Consider the following 18109-nt stretch of genomic DNA (forward strand, 5'->3'; position numbering starts at 1 on the left):
TGCTGGCTTAGTTTTTGCCCTTTCCATGGAGGACTGGCATTCTGATTACCATAGTCACTTATACTTGCTTTGTCTTTTGTTTTATAGATTACTAGGCATTGAAGACCAAAGAGTTTACAACAAAGATGGATTTGGGGTAAGGAATGCTGAGAAAGTAAAAGGGAAAGCGGAGGCCTGTCAGCCTTTTGCTCGGCATCAGATGGACTCCACTCCAGCAATTTCAGACAACTGGACCACAAAGTCTTTCTAAATACTCACCTGGCCATATTTAAAGGCTATATTGGTCATTTGGTCATTATTCCTGCTCTGAGAAATTTCAAAGTCTTTATTTCATACTTTCTCTATGAACAAAACATTTGCAAGATTAAGAACATGAAAACAAGCCTATCTTTTCATGTCAATGGAAACAAACTGTAAAATAGGTTTACCTGACCCTTTTGTAACATCAGCCCCTAAGAAAAGGTAGAGTTCCTTAAAAAGGAAAGTCACTTAAGACAACGCAGGAGTTTCTAGAAGCAGAAACTGCACTGCAGCTCCCCGTGGATGAAGTATAGCTTCCCAGATTCATCATTTCAACAGTTTGACTATAGATCCACATATCCCAGTAGCACCCCACGTCTCGAAAAAAGTATACTTCTTGGGAGAAAAAAAACACCAACTGTATTTTAAGTCTCACTTTGTTATATTTATCTTATTATTATGTTACAAGTAATTGCGATTTTTATTCTAACAGCCCGAAATGCAGTGAAATGCAGTGCTCCGGCTGTAACAAGCAGCAGTTACTATGGATGCTGACTTCTAGCACTTTACTACCTAGAGCTGGGAAAGACCATCTGACTGTCAATCTGGAAAGCCACAAACGACACGGCACCCCAACGACCTTTACCCCTTGTCCGCGGCCTGGTTAACAATGCCACCCACACAGACATTCCCTTTCTGTGAAAAAGAAAACAGCATATACCTCCACGTTGCACTCATCACTCAGCAAAGTTTGAGAATACCCTGAAATTATGAGCATTTTAACCATTTTATAGAAATAAGTCTTACTGGTTGCTTATTTGAATTAATTTGTAGTTAAGTCTTTCAATGTGCAACCCAATGTTAGCCCTAACAAAGCCAATTCAACTCTAATGCAGTTGTACAAAAATCTGGTTTATATGAGAGAAAAGAAAGCCTGCTCACAAAATCTTGGGCAGGCCAAGTGCCCCAATTAACACAGCTGTTACCTTTAGGGACTTCAGGCAAACAAAACAAAAATACAGTAATAATAAAACTGAGTGTTTTGCTAACCTAAAAAAGTCTGAATTGAATCTATAAGGTGGCTTCAAAAAGTTTGTGAAAAGTCGAATTAGAAGGGCTGGTGTTAACACATGGCCGGGTTAACCTGGATCCCTAATGGGTGCTGGTCCAAGTTCCCAGCCACAACTTGTTACACCTGCGGTCCAGCTTCTAGCTAATGTGTCTGGGAAGGCAGTTTAAGACGGCCCCAATGCTCGGGCCCTGCACCCACACGGGAGACCTGGATGCGGCCCAGGGCTCCTGGCTCTGGCCTAAGTTGGGTCTGACCCAACTGCAGCTGTTGCAGCTATTCCAGAGTGAGCCAGAAGATAGAGGACCTCTGTCCATCTCTCCCTCTGTAACTTCTAAACAAAGTAACTCTTAAACAAACAAACAAACAAAAGGGGGGGCAATGGCTCAATTGGCCTATCCTCCACCTTCAAACACTAGGATCCCGAACGGGTGCCCGTGGGTGTCCTGGCTGCTCCACTTCCCATCCAGTTCTCTGCTTAAAGCCTGGGAAAGCAGTAGAGGACTGCCCAATGCCTTGGGATCCTGCACCCAAGTGGGAGACCCGGAAGAAGCTCCTGGCTTCATATCAGCTCAACTCTGGCCGTTGCGGCCACTTAGGGAATGAATCGTTGGACGGAAGATCTTTATTTCTCCTTCTCTTTGTAAGTACACTTCCCGTGAACTTTTTAAGCTCCCTCAAACAGGGCTACCTTACACAACAGGTGCATGTACTTCAAGAATGTTTTATGTTTTCATCTACTTGAGTGAGCGAGAGAAAAGACCAAAAGAGGGAAGGAGGGAAAGGGGAGAGAGAGAGAGAGAGAGATAGGGATTTATATCCTATAAATCCTCTGCTTCACTTCCCCAAAGCCCACAAGAGCCTGGGCTGGGCCAGGCCTCAAGTCAGGAGCCTGGAATTCCACCCAAGTCTCCCTTGTGATCGGGAGGGACCCAAACATGTGGGGATCCTCACCTGCCTTTCAGGGTACAACAGTAGGCAGCTGGACCAAAAGCAGAGGATCCAGGACTCGGCTGAGGGATGCGCGCATCCCAACACGAGTCCCAGGTATCCTGGACCTTTGCCTCAATGAACAGAGTGGCTAAGAACTGCTTAATAAAAAAAAAAAAAAAATCAAGCTTTTTAAAAGCAGAGCTCTAAATGCAGTACATGGCATGAACCTGTACAAACTCCATAATCCGAGTTTAGTTCACTCATCTGTATCTCAAAGGGTTCTAAAATGAAGCTAGGTAAAGTACATAACAAGAAAACGCTGCCATTGGAGGCTGAGGTGTGCGGACAAAAGGCATGGCTCCAGTGGTGGCCAGCCTTCCAGCTGGCTGCAGCCAGTACCTCCCCCAAACTTCTCCGCCCTCTTCCTGCCACCCAGCTGGCTCGCCTGTCCCTCCTCCCACCTCACCTGTCCTTTCTACCTTGGGCCCTCTGCCCCCTCCACCCCCCCACCCCCCCCTGAAGGCACTCTAAGGACAAGCCTCCTTGATTGCCAAATTCCAGAACAAACTCATAAAACCCTGCGACTTGTGAATATAATCCTTTCTCTCTCTAAATCTTTAACCACTATGCACCACAGGACGATATAAAGGAACTACATTTTGACTGACCAATGCTTTGATCTTCCTGCCTTCCCTCTCTGTTAGTGTTTATTCGACACAGGATAACCCAGATAACCCAAGGGGTAAAACATAATAAATCAAAAATGCATTTCAAGGCAAATTTCAGAACAAGTGCTGCAATGCACTTCTTCAAAGAAATGTAACCTAAGAACCTACTCGTTTCTTTTTCTTCTTACCTACCCTCTAGTATAGATAATACCCCCCAAAAGACCCTTAGATTTCCTCAACCAAACATCTGGCTTTCTCAAGAAGTTACGCATATGGACAATCCTCCAGTTACCTTCTTGCTAACAGTCTGGACTCCTTGACACTTTTAACAATGAACAGGAATGGGGGCATGACACCACCCTCCAGGCAATGCCCAGAGCGCCCAGTCTTTGCAGGCAAGTTCTGCAATGTCCCGGGAGGTCCCCGCCCACCCTAGACGATCGGCTCTAGTTCTGGATAACGCTGGGTTTTTGTTTTTGCTACGCCTCGGAGCTACCTCTCTGTTCTTCCTTCCTGAAAGACTTTCAGCTTTGGAGATGAACCAAAAGGCAGCACTGCCCTGACAATTGCCACGACTGAGCGAGAACCCCCTCGACCCGAGAGCTCACAGAACACGGAGAAACGTCTTACCTCGGAGAAATTCACAGCCAAGGGAATGATGCCGGCCACGTAACATCCCACCAGCATAGCCAGAGACAGCAAACTGATGGACAGGAAATCATCCATTCTGCTCTCTTCTAGCCAACCACCACCACCAGGTTCCAAAACTCAGCTTCCCGAAACACGTGTGGCGGTGGCCAGGGAGCAGGCGAGCTTTCCGACTCTTCCGGCCTCCCTACCAGCAGGTGTGTCCACGAGGCGCCTTTCCCTTGAACGCACCTGAAACGACTCCCCGCCCTCCCTCCCACCCCACCCCCCTTTTGTTTGTTTGTGGCTGATACTAGCACCAGAGAACTTTTCGGCAATCCTGGGATCCAGCCCGCGGGTTGGCAGGTACCAGGCACCGGATCCTCGAGACTTACAAAAGGAGAGGGAGTATATGCCAACGAGTCACTTCTTCGGTCTTCGACTCCCCTCTCCCTCCAGACAACGTCCCGGGCGGCAGCGGCGGCGGAGGCCGGTCCCAGGGAAGCTGCTGGTTCCCGGCGGCGCCCCGGCTTCCCCGAAGCCGGCCCTGCGGTCACTCGCGCCCGCAGAAATGGGACCAGCCCACCGGTCCCAGCCAACTGTCCGCCAAGTCTGGAATGGGGGAAAGGAGTCCCGTCGGTCTTTAACGAGAAGTGCTAGGGATTCAGCAGCAAAAATGACATAAAGGTGTCTTTGCCCTATCCCCGGCGCTGCCCATGGTCCTCTCCTCCGCCGGGCCTGGACCCGGAGTCGCGGATACCACAGCAGCCATGGCCGCCAAGTGGCACTTCTTCATTACACCCACTTCCGGGTAATTTCACCACCACCCCGCCTCGCTTCAGAAAAGCATTTCCGGGTTACAACCGACCTATGGCCCGGGCTGCTTCTGCTGCCGCCATTTTTGAGGAGGGCTGATGAAGAGAGACCCGATGTCCCTGTCTCTTCCAGCCATTGTTTTACGCTTACGGGTAATCAAAAGAGTATGGAAGACAGACTCTTTAAATTTTTAAAAATCTCACTTTTCCTAAAGCGCCAAGGCTTTGGCTACGCAGTTCTTCGCCCTTATCCAAGATGGCTGAAACAGAATCCGCGTCGACTCTAGCCGCCGGAAGCGTGTGCGCCTCTATGGTGCCGAGGGTTCTTGTGCGTCGCGCTCCCGACGACTTCCGCCCGGCTCCTCTCGCGGGGATTGGCTGTTGGCGGCGTTGCGGCTTGGCTCGTGTGCGGCGACGGTGTCGGTAGCGGCTGCAAAGACCGGAGTTTGGCGCGATGGTGAGAAAGGCCCGGGCTGCCCCCGAGCACCCGCGTCGCTGCGGGCGACCCGCGCCCCTACATCCCGGTCCCTTCCGGGCCCGATCCTTCCCGCGCGCGCGTGCGGGCCCCCGCAGCTCGAGGCCCGCCGCCGCTCCCGCTTCCCGCCGCCTGCCCGTAGGCCCCGGATCCCGGCTCGGCCCCCGAGTGCGCGCCCGCCCCGGCCTGGCCGTGTGCCGTGGGTCCGAGGCCACGCTTTGCTCTCGCTGGGTGGAGGGAGGCGGGCGGGTGGTGCCCGGCCCTCCCTCCACGCGCGGTAACATGCTGCTGTAGGAACAATGGCCGAGGGACGGATAACAAATCCTCTCCCGGAAACTTGACAGACGCCCCAGCTGCCTGGACCGATCCTGGGAACGCAGAGGGCTCCTATCTGCTCTCCAGGCGGGCTTTGTCGAGCATCCCCTTTGGTTTTCCTGCGCTCTACCCTGTCCCGCTCCCTCCCCCACTTTGTCTTCGGGTCCCCCAGGGCCCCATCCCGCCTTCTCTGAAGACTCCACAAAGTGCCTCGTTAGGCATCAACTGTCCTCAATCCTGCTGGTCGTCCCTTGTCTAAGTCCCTCGGGGGCTAGAGGCAGGGGAGATAGGCCCCACTCGAGGTCCGGTCTCCCGAGGCTGAGCCGGGCAGTGGTGGAATGGGTGGGTTTTTGTGTTTAAATCCAAAAAGAGATGTACATGGGGACCACGAAAAATTCAGGGGAACTTCCATCTGGAAAACTTTTTTCTCTTTCTGGCTACTTAAGTTGTTACCAGGGAACTTGTTCAGAAGGCGCTGTCCAGAGTCGATTTATTTCAATGTTTGACCCAAAAACATGATTCTCTCCCAGAAAGCACTGTAAATTAGTTTGGCTTCTCAAGTTCCATAACTAGCAGTGTGGCCTTGGACAAGTCATTCTGCCGCTTTGAGTGGCTGCCTTTTATGCCACCATGTGGTACTTGGTATAAATGCTCCGATTAAGGTCTGAGAACATAGCAACGGCAGCTCACCCATCCCACCACCCCTCCTTGGATGGCTGTCACCGTGATTGCAAGTAGAATTAAGCACCCGAAGTTGTGTTTGAAGTGAGCGATTATCCGTTCCTAGCTGTTGGTTCCTGCCTCCACAGCCGGGGCCTTTGGGGCGATGGAGAGGAAGGCTTCCCCTCCTCCTCTATAGTTTTTGGGGAAAGTACCTGAAGTTAGTGGACACATTGTAGGTACTGTGAAATTTCAGCAATAACACACTGCCTCCGTTTCTGCTGCCTCATCCTCAGGGTGCAAGGATTTCCTGAAGGAAATTCTGTATCAGTTCCACCCCTACCCAACTATGAGTTTTCACCATCTTCACTTGCTGTTATGTAAATACAACAGTATTTACTGCAAACTAAATAACTAGAAAACCCGGTACCCCTGAGAAAGGACACGTACCAAGTCCGCCCAGAAAGTGGGGGAAACCGATAAGGCAAACATTTGGATTTTTTTGGTGAAACCAAAGGGTTCTGAAAAGCAGCTCCAGAAAAGAAAGTAATCAAAACTTATTTGAGGGTTGTTTGTGATACTTAAAAGCTGGCACCAGGAAAGCACTTCCACTTAAAAAATTGTAACCATTTTGAGTGCAGTTTTTTATAAGATTTATTTATTTTTATTGGAAAGTCAGATTTATGGAGAGAAGGAGACACAGAAAAATCTTCTGCCAACCCAAAGCCAGGAGCCAGGAACTTCCTCCAGATCTCCCACACAGGTGCAGGGTCTCAAGGCCTTGGCCGTCCTTGACTGCTTTCCCAGGCCACAAGCAGGGAGCTGGATGGGAAAAAGGGCCACCATGACATGAACTGGCACCCATATGGGATCCTAGCGCGATTGCAAGGCAAGGATTTTGGCACTAGGTTGTTGTGCTGAGCCCTGCTAAGGGTCATTCGAAGGCTAGTTATTTTGTGTGGGGAAGGAATGCTGGTGTTGCCAAAGCAAATATCAGTAGCTTGATTCAGGATTGAGTTTACAGTGAAGTTACATCATGCTAGCATTTCACTGATCGGCCTCCTGTGGCGAATAATTGGGCAGGGGCAGGAGCTCAGGCTGGGTGTCATGCCTTCCCCACCACTTCCAAGGGACATTTGGCAATGTCTGAGTGTATTGCTGGTTGTCACAGTCTTGGGCAGGCAGAGGGTTGCTGGCATCCGAACTGGGAAGACCAAGTCTGTTGTTCTTCAGGCATGTTCATTTCTTACAATACACATTCCTTATAACCCTTTTGTTTGAGTCTAGTGTTTAGAAATGTGTGATTTTGATAAAGATGGCTCTTTGAGGCCGCATAGTTTACTCACAGTGATGTTAACCATGCTTTAATTTTTCATATTGCCGGTTTTATATTATTCCTTGATATTAGAGTGTAAGGCCTGAAGGAAATGTGATTCCACTGTTGTGCAAAGGTTGGGAAAAGAATACAGGCTAACACAAGGCTTGGGATGATTTTATTTTCATCAACTCATATCTGTTTTTACTGGGAACGAACTTGGACTGGAGGTAAAAGGAGCTTGAGAAAGCCCTCTTGTGGGCCTTGGGAGGCAGAGGCAGGCGTCCAGTTCCTGATACCACGATTGGGTGCAGACTGTAAGAGGAAGGCGGGGTGGCAGGCGGCGGGGCACCATGGTGACCACATCCAGAGGGGTGCAGGTTCCTGCTGCCCCGCTTCTGAGCCCGTTCCTGCTGGGTCCCTGAGGAGCAGCAGCGGATGGCTGAGGTGCTGGTATTCCTGCACCGAATAGGAGATCTGGCCCTCAGGGAGTGGATTGCTCTGTCTGTCTCAACCTTTTAAATAAATGTTAGAAATGAAAACTGCAGGTGAACACAGTAATTATGTTTTAATATCAATCATTATGTCCTAAAAAGAGTTTTATATAATACTGTGAATTTCTCAAATATCAACTTTGAAAACACTTTTTCCCCTGCAGTCTCACACCATTTTGCTGGTGCAGCCGACCAAGAGGCCGGAAGGCAGAACGTATGCGGACTATGAGTCTGTGAACGAGTGCATGGAAGGTGAGCCCCACGCCGAGTCCTCCCCAGGCTACACTTAAGAATTTATTCTTTTGTTCAGGAAAATGGGTGCTTAGGATAGACCATACTTGTTGATTATTTCAGATGTTGACTTTATAAGCCTTTCCTGCTGAAACCATTTGCTTCAAAGTTAAGCCTTGTATGTAAGGCTTCTCATTGTTTTCTAGATCTTCTGCTGGTTGTTACTTGGTTGTGCTGTGGACCTGTTATACAGATAACCATGTATATTCTTAAAGCTAGGTCCATGCTATGGAGTAGTGCGTTAAGCCTCTCCCTGTGGTGCCAACATCCCATATGGGCACCAGTTCAAGACCCAGCTGCTTCACTCCTGCTCCTGGCTCCCAGCTTTAGACTGGGCCAGCTCTGCTGTTGGAGCCGTTTAGAGAGTGAGCCAGCAGGCGGGAAATGTCTCTTCTCCCTCTGTGGCTTGGACTTTCAGATCAAACAAACTGGCAAGATGGAGTAGCTAAGGCCCTAGGGGTGGCTGCTGAGTCTTGGTTGGCTTAACAATTGTTGATTTGCTCCCAGTCCATCAGAATGGTGTTAGGATATAAAGCTTATTAGCTCCTTTAGGAAAGGTGAATAGAACCAAATCAGTGTCATTCATTGTGTATTAGGTAAGTAAAGGTCATTGGCCACTTGGCGTTGAACTTTCTGAGTTTTGGCAGATGTGTAGTGGTATATATCTACGCTCATGGTTCATTTGAATAGCCCAGAAAGTCCTTCATTCTTCCACCTGCTTCTCCCCAAACCCTGGGCCATCACTACTACTGCCTCTGATTTTGCCATTTCCAGAATGTTATGTGGGAATTACACGCTTTGTCGTTTTCGCATTGGTGCTTCTACCTAGGAAAATACCTGTGAACGTCTTCCATGGTGGGTGGATGTGTGCTTATAGTTTATCTTGTTTTGTCACAGAATGGTACTGAATTGTGTGAATGTGCCACACAGCGTCCACCCACTTAGGACGACCTGCTTGCCTTTTCACACTTGTGTATCACTGAGTCCTGGGGGGCCTACGTGTCACCTCTTAGGTAAACCCCTAGGAGTGTGGGTGTCGGCTCATGTGGTCTGATGTGGGGTGGGCTTTGAAATAAACTGCGACTCTTGAGGAATGGCGTTCCCACTAGCAGTGATGGCGAGTTCCTATGCTTGTCATCCTTGCCTGTGTTTGGAGTCCTTGTTGTAGGTTCTAGTTATTCTGGAATCAGTGTGGTGACACCTCATTGTTTCAGTTTATACATCCGTGGTGATGTTGTGTTGAGCCTCTTGTTTATGCTTACTTACCTATTGTTTGTGCATCTTTGGCGAGGTGCCTATTCAGATCTTCCGGCTCTTTTTTTTTTTTTTTTTAAACATTATTTTTATTTGAAAGAGTTACAGAGTTACAGAGAGGAGAAACAGAGGAGTCTTCCATCAACCGGCTCACTCCCAGAATGGCCACACGGCTGGAGCTGAGCCAGAGCCAGGAACCTCTTCCAGGACTCCCATACGGGTGCAGGGTCCCAAGTCCTTGGGTCATCTTCCACTGCTTTCCCAGGCCACAAGCAGGGAGCTAGGTTGGAAATGGAGCAGCTGGGAACGAACTTAGGCTCATATGGGGACGCTGGTGCTGCAGGTGGAGGATTAGTGTACTGTGCCACAGCAATGGCCCCATTCCACCCTGTTTGTGACTTATTGGTGAGTCTTAGGGAGGCTTTATGTAATTCAAATGAGTGTACTTTTGTTTTTAATATTTATGGACAGGGCCTGGCATGCTGATCTAGCAGCCCAAAGCCTTGGGACCCTGCACCACATGGGAGACCTGGAAGAAATTCCTGACTCCTGGCTTCAGATTGGCTCAGCTCCAGCCATTGCAGCTGCCTAGGGGGTGAATCATCAGATAGAAGATCTTCTCTGTCTCCTCCTCTCTATATATCTGACTTTCCAATAAAAATAAATCTTAAAAAAAAAAAAAGATTTATGGATAGATCTTTCATCTAGTTTGCTCCCCAAATGGCCACAACAGCCAGAGCCAAGCCGACCCAAAGCCAGGAGCTTCTTCCAGGACTCCCGTGCGGATGCAGGGTCCCAAGACTTTTGAGCCATGCCATGGCATCAGCAGTGAGCCGAGTTGTGTCGTGAATGGGTGAGTGGAGCAGCCAACACACAAACCAGTACCCATATGGGTTACTGGCGCTTACATGAGAAGAATTAGCTAGTTGAGCCATTTCTCCTGCCCATTTTTCATTTTGTTTGATCTTCCATATACTGGTTTTCTCCCAGATGCCTGTGGTAGCTAGGGCTAGGCTGCACAGAAGCCAGAAGCACCATCTTGCATCACCACGTGGGCGGCAGTAACCCAGGTGTTTGTGCCATCACCTGTTGCTCCCCAGGGAGCACGTTGGCAGGAGGCTGGCTTGGACGCAGGGGCCGTCCTCCGCCCAGTGCTCCTAGACCATCTTCAGTGGGTTTTCTATCTTGCTTGTGTAATCTATGAGTCCAGCTTCTTTCTGTTGTGTGCATTTATTAAGTTGTCCTGGAGACAACCAGTCTTGTTCCATTGAATTATTTTGGCTCCCTTGTGGAAAAGCAGTTGCCCATAAGTCTGTGGGTTTATTCTGGTCATTTTATTCCATTGGTGTATGTTCCTATCCTTATGGAAGACCTATCCTGTCTTGATTGGAGTAGCTTTATGTAGAGTTTCTAGTGTTTTTCAATTCATGAACTTAGGATATATTTCTATTTGTTTTAAGTCTTTACTTTCAATGGCGTTTGTAGTTTCCAGGGTACAGATAATGTCCTCCTCCTTTTGTTAAATTTACCTACAAAAAAAAATTTTTTTTATGCTGTTGTAAGTGGTTTTCTTCATTTTCAGGTTCTTTGCTATCAAGAGTGCTGAAATATAATGAATTTTTACATTGATCGTATCTCCTGTAACTGCTGCACTGATGTATCCTGGTGATTTATTGGTGATTTCCTTAGCACTCTGCACCTACAGGATCATCCCCGAGTGTAGGTGGATGGACTTTGTTTCCAGTCTGGTGCCTCCTGGGCCATGTAGAAGAGTGAAGGCAAGGGCAGTTTTCCAGTCTGTCTAGCCTTAGCAGAAGAGCCCACAGTCTCTCATGTCAAGTATCGTGGTAGCTGCTGGTTAATGCCTTTGTAAGATGAGCAATGAATGTACTTGCCTCGTTTTTATTTCTTTTCATTTAGTAACCCATGAGCGATATTCTGTGGTTTTGATGTTGTGTGCCAACAGCAATCAGAAACCATAAAGTAGTTTCTAAAGTGGTTGAAAGTATTTTTTTTTTTTTTTAATATTTAGAAAGTTTTAAGATTTTATTTGAAAAGTGGAGTAACAGGAGAGTTGGAGGGATAGATCACTCCCCTGGGACCCCACCTCCCAGGGCCAGGCCAAGTGGCAGGAGTGCAAGTACTTTGGCCATCATCTCCTGCCTCTCAGGCGCCTTCGCAGGAAGCTGATTGACAGGCGTAGGAGCCAGGATTCCAACCGATCAAGGGTAGGAATCTCCTGAACCCCAGGGCCCTCCCCAAATGTTGTTTTTTCTAACCAGGACATTTGTGGGGTTTGAGAGGTACCTAGAGCCATCTTTGTATTGCTTTTAGGACATGTTTTTCCAAATAATGCTTATGTCACCTGTCTGTTTTTTGTAGTAATCTTTTAAAAATAGTTGATAGGGGTCAGTGTTGTGACATAGCAAGTTAAGCTGCTGTCTGCAGTGCAGCCACTTCTTACCCAGCTCCCTGCTAATGCACCTGGGAAAGCAGGGGCAGGTTCTCCAAGTTTCTGGGTCCCTGCACTCCTGTGGGAGGCCTAGATGAGGCTCCTGGCTGCACTCTGGCCTGGCCTGGGTCGTTACAGCATTTGGGGAGTGAACCAGCAGATGAAAAGACTTCTCTCCATCTCATTTACTTGACTTTCACATAAATGAAATCTTCAAAAACAAAAAAGGTAGTTAGTATTAGGGACGAGAAAGGAATGATTCACTGAATAAGTTAAATAGCTAATAGGTTCTTTAGATAATCATGCAGCGCTGTAGGCTTGCCAGCAGTGGTTTTACTCATTTCATTATCCTTTGTTTGAGTGAGTACATGCTCATTACTTGTGCTGACTGTGTCTGTTGTTTCACATAATATCTTCAGTAATAGCTGATGGAGAAGTATTATAGTGTGACAAGTAAGGCTCGTGAAATGGAGTCATTTGCCCCAAGGTTTCTTCATTGATAAAGGCAGAGCTGGAATTCTGGTCCCTCCCAGTCCCAGTGCTGGATCTTGATCCTGTGTTAGTACGGTCCTTTAGCTGGTTTCCGTGTGTGTGTGTGTGTGTGTGTGTGTGTGTGTGTGTGTGTGTGAGAGAGAGAGAGAGAGAGTGAGTGTTTTGTTGCATTAACATTTCAAAACAGTTGGAATCATTAGGTGACATCTATAAAATCCTTTAAGCACCAGCAGTTTGGAGTTAACTTCTGTGTCTGGTGACTATTTTTGCTAGTGGCGCAAATGAAGGAAAGGTGTTGATCCTGCTGTCCCTTTTCCAGCCCAGCTCGTCATCAGACTTAATGTGGTATTAACTGCTCATCTGAAAGTTCATGTGATTGTAAGATCTTACTGTTTTTCTCCCCGTCCTAGGTGTTTGTAAAATGTACGAGGAACATCTGAAAAGAATGAATCCCAACAGTCCATCAATCACATATGATATCAGTCAGTTATTTGATTTTATCGACGATCTGGCAGACCTCAGCTGCCTTGTGTAAGTGTCAGCTGCCTCGTGGTCTCACTCGTGTTTTTCTGTCTTGTCTGTCTGAGGTGAGGGATGGTGGCAAGGGCTCACTGTGTGAGAGCAATCTCCGCATTTTGCACACTGAGTAACTAATATTTCTTGGCCATGGATCTTAAATTGAGTACGTAAAGCCAAAAGCAGAGGAACATTTGGAAAACTTTTACTGATTGGTATAGTTACTGTGCACAGGGTGCTGATAAAAGAAATTTCATCTCCTAGAGCCTTTCTCCCCCTTAATTTTTACCACTGCTACCAAGGAGAATAACAGGTTGTGTTATTCACCTCAGATTATTTATTTGCGAGCGAGCTCCCATCCATTGGCTCACTTCCCAAATGCCCATGACCGCCAGGACTGGGCCAGGCCGAAGCTGGCAGACAGGGCCTCCCCGTGATGTCACACGTGGGTCGCTGGAACACAGCACTGTGGTGTAGGACACAGGCTTCCTAGCTCTTGGACCAAATACCTGCCCTGAGTTGCTGTCCGTGCCTCTTCAGTGTTGAAGCCATTTTGCTTTGCTTCCCCAGATCATTCAGGTGATCTGGTTTTGGTCATTAATGAGATGTGCAAATTACAAAGTCTTTATTATAACTTCAAAAGCTGTGAGCCTCTAGTAGAGCTATGGGTGAGTGTCGGTAGTTGGTCTGCGTTTCTTCTGACGTGTCTCATAGAAGCACACACAGTCAGCAAGTGTTTGAGTGCTACGTGTATACCTGGCACGTTTGTCACTAATACTTTCGGGGCCCAGTATAATCACCCCCAGATGCTCAAGTTCCCACATAAGCTGGCATGTAACATTGTGGACATAGTTATACCGTATTGTTTAGGGAACTGTGATAAAAAAAAAAAATGTTTGTACCTGTTCATTACAAAGTTTATTTTTCCCAAATATTTCTGACCCCATAGTTGGTTGGACCCTGGGGATGGGGAGGTCAACTATATGTTCTACAAGGGAAGTGACATACCAAATAGACAAGTAAATTAGAAAATAAAGGAGCTGGGCCTGGCACGATGTACTTGTGGCTAAAGTCCTCACCTTGAACATGCCAGGTTCCCATATGACCGCCGGTTCTAATCCCGGCAGCCCTGCTTCCCATCCAGCTCCCTGCTTGTGGCCTGGGAAAGCAACCAAGGACAGCTTGAGGCCTTGGGACCCTGTACCCACGAGGGCTGCTGGCTTTGGAACAGCGCTCTCTCTGGCTGTTGCAACTACTTAGGGAGTGAACCAGCGGACAGAAGATCATTCTCTCAGCATCTCCTTCTCTCTGTCAGTCTCTCCAGTAAGAATAAGGGAATCTTTAAAAATGGAGAGAGATTAGATTAAATATAACCAGATACCGCAGAATGATAAAACAAGAGAAAGACTTACTTATTATCTTCTACTTCAGAGAGATCTTCGTCTGCTGATCCCCTCCCCAAGCAATGCCCAGGGCTAGCCAGGCAGGTGCTAAGAGCCTAGGACTTCATCCTGGGCTCCCACATGTTTGGCGGGAGCTCAAGCACATAAGCCTTCTGGGATGCATTAACAGGAGGCTGGATCAGAAGCCTGGTAGCCAGGACTCCAGCCAGGCAGGCATTCAGTGTGGGATTTCGGTATTGCAGGTGGTAGTTTAACTTGCTGTACTATACCTACCGTGTGTCTTAATGTTGAAAAACATTGTGACCTCTAAAAACTTTGAGGATTGGATTTAGAACCATTTTTCTCACATGACTTTGGTTCTATCCCATTTGAGTTATTTCCAAAACGTCACCTGTGGCTGTGGCTTTCTGTGGTAGTTCATCCCGCTGCTTTCTTGAATCAAGTAAATTATGTTTTGAACTGTTTATTTTCAAGCCACGGATGGAGCCTGCTGTCTGTAAATTGTTGTGTCCTCAAGGCTTCTGTCAGGTATATAGGAACATGACCCTTAGACTTTTTTTAAAGAGAAAGAAAACCCAGGTGAGCAGTGGAGGTACAGTTTTACTTGGTGACATGACTAAACCCAGGGCAGACTGACCGTGCATGGCACGCACGGTCTACATTTTGTGTGCTCGCACACAGTATGGATTGTTTGCACGTCTTTTTAGTCTTTGAGTTTCCAATAACTAAGAGCCTTTAATGTGCAGGTGTGCTTGAAGACAGGAGGCTGAGGTGATGAGAAGGTCTCCACTCAGGAAGACAGTTTGCTCTTGAGGGCACTGCTGACCTCACTGCTCAGGCTGTGGCGTCTGCCCTTTCCTACAGCAGTAAGCTGTGAAGCTCGTCTGCCAGCAGCGGGGCACTTTATTAATGCACTTGTTACTGTCACTTTCTCAAGTGTTATCAGTCATCAACATATAGCCTGCCACAAAGAGGGTATTACTCTTTTGTGCGTCAGAAAATAGCATACAAGTTGAGATTTTTTACGAGCTTGGATGATCTTGTTAGAGAGAGGCAATGGCCCAGATAAGATCTTCCCACCAGAAATGGTATTCTGAGAAATTCTATTTCCTTTTCATTTATGTCCATTGTTATTCAATATTATAGTCTGTCTTGCCACACCTTAAAGTATAGTAGGTTAGTACTTATTTAAGTATGAAGCTTGGGAGAGTCAAAATTATTTCATTTTTTAGAGTTTTTTTTTTTTTTTTACTTTAAAAAGAGCATTAGTAAAAACCAGATGTGTACTTGGCCAACCATTTTGTAAAATGTGCGTTTTTAACCGAGCCGATTCTGCCCTTCTCTGGAGGGAGCCTGTGCTGCTGCTTGTGTGAAGCAGTTCTAGGGAATTTATTCTCCTGGCCAAAAGTTGGGAGTGTTGGTTTCTGGCTAGATTTTCAGTGAGGTCCCTGGAGTCAGGGGTGTTTAAACTCCCCCACGTGTCCAGTGTCATTTAGCTATTAAGTTGCTCCATTTCTTTGAACATTAGTGTCCTCCTTCATTACAAGGAGATGATGTAAAAGGGCTGGTATGAACTAATTCAGATTAAAGCAATACTTAATGCCTGGTTACATCTTAATTTTTTAAATGTTATTTGTGAATGTCGATTGTAGTTGGATATGATTTTTTGCCGAGAGGTTAAAAAATGAGACAAGACAATACTTGAGGAATTAGTTCTTTTGCTTCTTAGAGTGTCCCTTAAATGTCTTTATCAGCAGGCCTATGAAGTGGGCCCTGGCTGCAGTGTGCCCAGCAGGTGGTGCCCACAGCTAGAAGTCTCAAGTGCTGATTGTGATTGCAGTGAGAGGTGCTGGGTGCTTGCTTTGTCACTGTGGCCTCCCTTTGGCTCCAGTCAGCTGCACTGCTTCTGTTTTGAATTTGAGTTCTGGAGGCATTTCTTGTTTCAGGAAGGCCTGAGTCCTTGCTGGAATAAGCAAATTTTGAAACACAGTTATAATTTTTTTTTTTTGGTACTTTACCTGGGTGAGAAAAGCACAAAATCTTTGTAGCAGTAACGTGTGTAAAGGTTTCTTAGGTGATTCAGAATAAAGTTAGCAAATTCTAATGTTTTGTAGTGTTTGTCTTTTAACCATGAAAGGTGCTATAAAAATAGAAGCTGTGTGAGAGAAAGAGCATGTGGCTTCTGGCCATGTTCGGTCAGGGAGTAGAGTCCTGGGTCTTGGCGGCTCCTCCACCACAGGATTGCACCGGTTGATCTCCGGTTCGTGCGTGGGAGAGGTGCGCCTGTGTCCTGGGTAGTTAAGGTTTGAAGGCCGAAGCACGTGACGGTACGTCACCGCTCTAACTTTGCTTCTTACCTTTCTTCTCCTCAGTTACCGGGCTGACACCCAGACGTACCAGCCTTATAACAAAGACTGGATCAAAGAGAAGATCTACGTGCTGCTCCGCCGGCAGGCCCAGCAGGCGGGGAAGTGATGGAGCCGCCGCAGCGTGGGCTGGGGGCGGGCTCGGAGCACACATGTGTACAGAGCTGTAGTGGGGGTTTCCATTTTGTTACACTCTAGTCAGGATTGAATGTATTACAGGAAATGTGAGGCTCTTGTTCAATCTGCAACCCCTATTGCCTCTTTTTTGTTTTTTTGGTTTTTTTTTTTTGGTTTTTGTTGTTTTTTTTTTTTTTTTACTGAAAACATTTTTATGAGGATTTAGATGGAGATTTTCTTTGTCAGTTAATATTGGTTCCAGAACTTCAGACTGTTGATCTGCTTTTGTAACAGTCACTATACTAACCCTTGGAGACGGGATGGGGGGTGGCTCAGTTATGTCCTCAGGACAAACTCTTAGTGGAAAATAAATGTTCTTTAGTTATATTTTCCTGAGTGGTGGTGGTTTCATTTCTAAGCATTTGGGTTTTCTTGCAAAGTATTATCAGTTTCAAAACCAATAGCCTACTACTACATGAAATAAAGCATTTGAAGGAATTTTGCATATGTACTGAATGCATTTTGCAGTGGTTTATGCAAAGCTAATAAACTTTCACTTCATTTTTTTTAGAGTCATTATGTGAGACTAGTGGTGGCTCTAAGGTTTGTGCCAACCATTGATGAGTACATTATACAGATGTTTGTGGACTTGGACTGGAGAACATTTCCAGGGACTCACCATATATTAAAAGTATCCCAAATCAAAAATAAATTTAGGGCCTGGTGTGATGACTCAGTGGTTAAATCCTCAGCTTGCAAGTGCTGGGGTCTCATGTCCCGGTGCCCTATACTTCCCATCCAGCTCCCTGCTTGTGGCCTGGGAAAGCAGTGGAGGACAGCCCAAAAATTCCATGGAAAAGCGTTAGGAACAACCATGCATAGGGTTGTTGTTTTGTTTTGTATTTTTTTTTATTTCTTTATTTGCTTTGATGTATAGTCCACCCCACCCCCCATTTTTTTTCATAGTACAGACTTTTCCATGGACACTTTGAAGCACCCTTTAAGGCGTGGACTTCAGAGTTGCTTTATACCAGAGTGAAACTAGCTTTTAGTATTTTTTCCCCCACAACTGTTTTGGCCTTTCAGTCTTCAACTATGTAGACACTCCTGATTCTAAGATTATCAGTTTGGAGACAGCTATTGTTCCCCCAGCTTGCCCCCACACATTTGAGCCATAACTTTCTTTTTGAGTTAAAGAATCTTTACATGTGCTGAGTTTTTCTATAAAATAGACCCATTGGTGAAATGTCACCACTTGGAACAAGGGTATCGGGGAACTTGAGTATAGCTGTGCATATGTGGTTCCGCTCAGCTCTCCCATTAGTTCACAGGCATCCCAGGGAGTTTGATGCACGAATCACAGCAGTATCTGTTAAAACTCAGCCACATTTTAATGCTCAAACCAGCCAGGACTGGTTTGAGTCCTGGCTGCTGCACTTCCCAGCCAGATATCTGCTAATGGCCTGGGAAAGCAGAATGGACCAAACATTGGGCCCTGAATACACATGGGAGGCCCAGAAGAAGCTTCTGGCTCCTGGGTTCAGACTGGTTGTGTTCTTTGCGTTTTGGAATATGAACCAGCAGATGGGAGATCTCTGCCTTTCCTT

General features: G+C 46.8%; 2 protein-coding genes across 5 annotated transcripts in view; one reads left to right on the forward strand and one right to left on the reverse strand.

The window, feature by feature from the left end:
• The window catches only part of SLC39A9 (solute carrier family 39 member 9), a 33057-nt gene extending 28729 nt beyond the window's left edge, over positions 1-4328 (reverse strand). For all 4 annotated transcript variants that reach the window (XM_040975390.1, XM_040975388.1, XM_040975387.1 and 1 more), the window contains exon 1: positions 3541-4328. In XM_040975390.1, coding sequence (XP_040831324.1) covers positions 3541-3636 — 96 coding nt within the window. In that variant the 5' untranslated portion in view covers positions 3637-4328. The remainder of the gene's footprint in view (positions 1-3540) is intronic.
• Positions 4329-4706: 378 nt separating this feature from the next.
• Positions 4707-16521, forward strand: ERH (ERH mRNA splicing and mitosis factor). Its single transcript, XM_040975392.1, has 4 exons — positions 4707-4809; positions 7776-7863; positions 12511-12631; positions 16392-16521. The coding sequence occupies exons 1-4, from the start codon at positions 4807-4809 to the stop codon at positions 16492-16494; spliced, it is 315 nt and encodes a 104-aa protein (XP_040831326.1). The 5' UTR covers positions 4707-4806; the 3' UTR covers positions 16495-16521.
• Positions 16522-18109: the final 1588 nt, after the last annotated feature.

Source organism: Ochotona curzoniae, unplaced genomic scaffold (genome assembly GCF_017591425.1).
Source record: "Ochotona curzoniae isolate NIBS_2020 unplaced genomic scaffold, NIBS_Ocur_1.0 contig_2688, whole genome shotgun sequence".
Classification (NCBI taxonomy): Eukaryota; Metazoa; Chordata; class Mammalia; order Lagomorpha; family Ochotonidae; genus Ochotona; species Ochotona curzoniae.